The sequence below is a fragment of the Pteropus vampyrus genome, unplaced genomic scaffold (genome assembly GCF_000151845.1).
Source record: "Pteropus vampyrus isolate Shadow unplaced genomic scaffold, Pvam_2.0 Scaffold612, whole genome shotgun sequence".
Lineage (NCBI taxonomy): Eukaryota > Metazoa > Chordata > Mammalia > Chiroptera > Pteropodidae > Pteropus > Pteropus vampyrus.
In genome coordinates, this window is record NW_011889393.1 from 76366 (window position 1) to 78350 (window position 1985).

General features: G+C 57.6%; 1 protein-coding gene across 1 annotated transcript in view; it reads left to right on the forward strand.

Moving 5' to 3' along the window:
- The window catches only part of LOC105308675 (protein kinase C theta type-like), a 79362-nt gene that overhangs the window by 57509 nt on the left and 19868 nt on the right, over positions 1 to 1985 (forward strand). The window contains exon 13 of the mRNA XM_023525710.1: positions 1866 to 1957. Within this exon, the coding sequence (XP_023381478.1) occupies positions 1866 to 1957 (92 nt within the window). The remainder of the gene's footprint in view (positions 1 to 1865; positions 1958 to 1985) is intronic.

Genomic DNA, 1985 nt, shown 5'->3' on the forward strand with positions numbered 1-1985 from the left:
CAAACCAAAGGCTTAAACGGAAGCAAAATGCCATCATAAACAACCGAAGACAATCGATGGGCTACTTTTAGTGCCCCCGGCTTAATGTGAAGACCAGAACTAAAGTGGTTTTGAAAGCTTTCCGGTGGGACCACGGAGTCACTCGGTGGGATTAAGTGTGCCATCCAACACGCTGTAAATCTCCGTCACCATTCGATCAGTGGCCGCCACCTCAGCGTGGGCCTCTGGCGTCGCCGGCGGCAGAGAGCAGAGTTTCCGAGCTCTGTGGCCGCACAGACCCGACCCCCGACCCCAACCCCCGACCCCCGACCCCGACCCTGCCAGGTGCAGAGTCTGACGGATGCGGCCTCTCGCCTCGGGCCGCCTTCCCTCCCCTTCTCCGAGTCCAAACTGACCCTCTGTAAATTCCGAAGCTTCAGCCTTCACAGCACTTTGCAACCTAAAACTTAAAGGGACCCTGTCACACGGGCACTGTGACAAGCCGCCTCACTCAGCTCTAGACCTTTCCTCTCTCCCAAGACTCAGGGGACCCCGCCACCGTGTGCGTGGGCCGTCACAGGTTCGGGTGAAAAGGTAAAGGTGGAAGCCGGTCACGTGGAACCGATGTCAGGAGCGCGAGGGAAGCCGGGCTGAGAAAGCAGGTGTGTGCCTGCGAGGCGAGCTTCAGCTCAGAGCACGCTGGAAGTGGCCACGTTAGGACGCACGGAGGCAGAGGATTCAGGCCTGTCCGCGTGACAAAGAGCGAGCTCAGTGACCTCCCGTCTGAGGTCGACTTTGGAAAAAGCAAGATGATGCTTACCTTGTCCCGAATTTTTGAGATAATTGCCACAGTCCTTGGTTTCCCCAGTTCTGTGAAGACGTGACCTCAATAAAAATAACAGGTGGTGTCTGCCGCCGTCAGACCGGAATGCCTTCCGACCCTCACCTCATATACCCCGGGGCCTCAGTTTCATACTGAACGTAAAAGTTAACTCTGTTAAAAAGCCACCCAGGTGGCGTTTTTCAGGGGCACATTTGTGCACAGACACTCCACGTGTCTCTGCACTTTATGGATTACTAATTCTGTGGGGACTAAAATCCCAGGGCGCTCAGAGGATTGCGAATGAATGTGCTGAGGACACACTGCCTCGCAGAGGACAGCTCAGGCGCACTGAGACGGGGCACCTCTGAAACTGACCACGCCCCCCAGACGCCCTGGGCACTGGCTCTCTGAACACGCGCAGTACCCTGCTAGGGGTGATGTGCCCGCAAGCTGTGGCTTGCCGCAGAGGGGCCTGGACTGGACAGAAATAAGACTGTCGGCTGTCGGCCCCCTGAGGGCAGGACAGCGGGGGCGGCGGGCAGGGGAGGGGGGTGTCTGGTCCTCTTTGCTGGCTGAGGCAGCAGTGAGCTCCCCCGCACTGCTCCCCCAACTCCTTCCCCTCCCTGGGCGACACCTGCAGAATGTTCAGAAGGGTTTGCTGAGTGTCGAGGGACTGGACGCCTCCACCCCGTCCCTGGCATCAGAGCCCCGGCTTCTGTCTCCTCTGCCATCCTGCGAAGTCGATTTCGGCAGCAGACACCCCGCTGGGTGCCCAATGCCCTCCCACTGTGGACGGGCGAGTCCAGCAGAGCCCTCACCCGAACCGGGCCCCGCCTGCTGAGGCCCAGGGTACAGCACCCCAGCAAACAGCCTGCAGGCGCCCAGGCTTCCTGCCGTTCAGAAATGCTACGGATCGGCCAAAATATGTTGGCGATCTTTTTAAAAGTGATCTCGAGACAGAATTGGTTCTTGTGAAATCACCTAAATCCACGGAAAAAGTAGTGGTTGTGTTCTTTGTTTTTCTGAAGACACTAAAGGTCGAGACTGTTGTTTCTTTCCCTAGGAAAACCTCTTCTTCGTGATGGAGTATCTCAATGGCGGAGACTTGATGCACCACATCCAGAGCTGCCAGAAGTTCGACCTGTCCAGAGCAACGTGAGTCTGGGGCGTCTGCTGCTCTGGG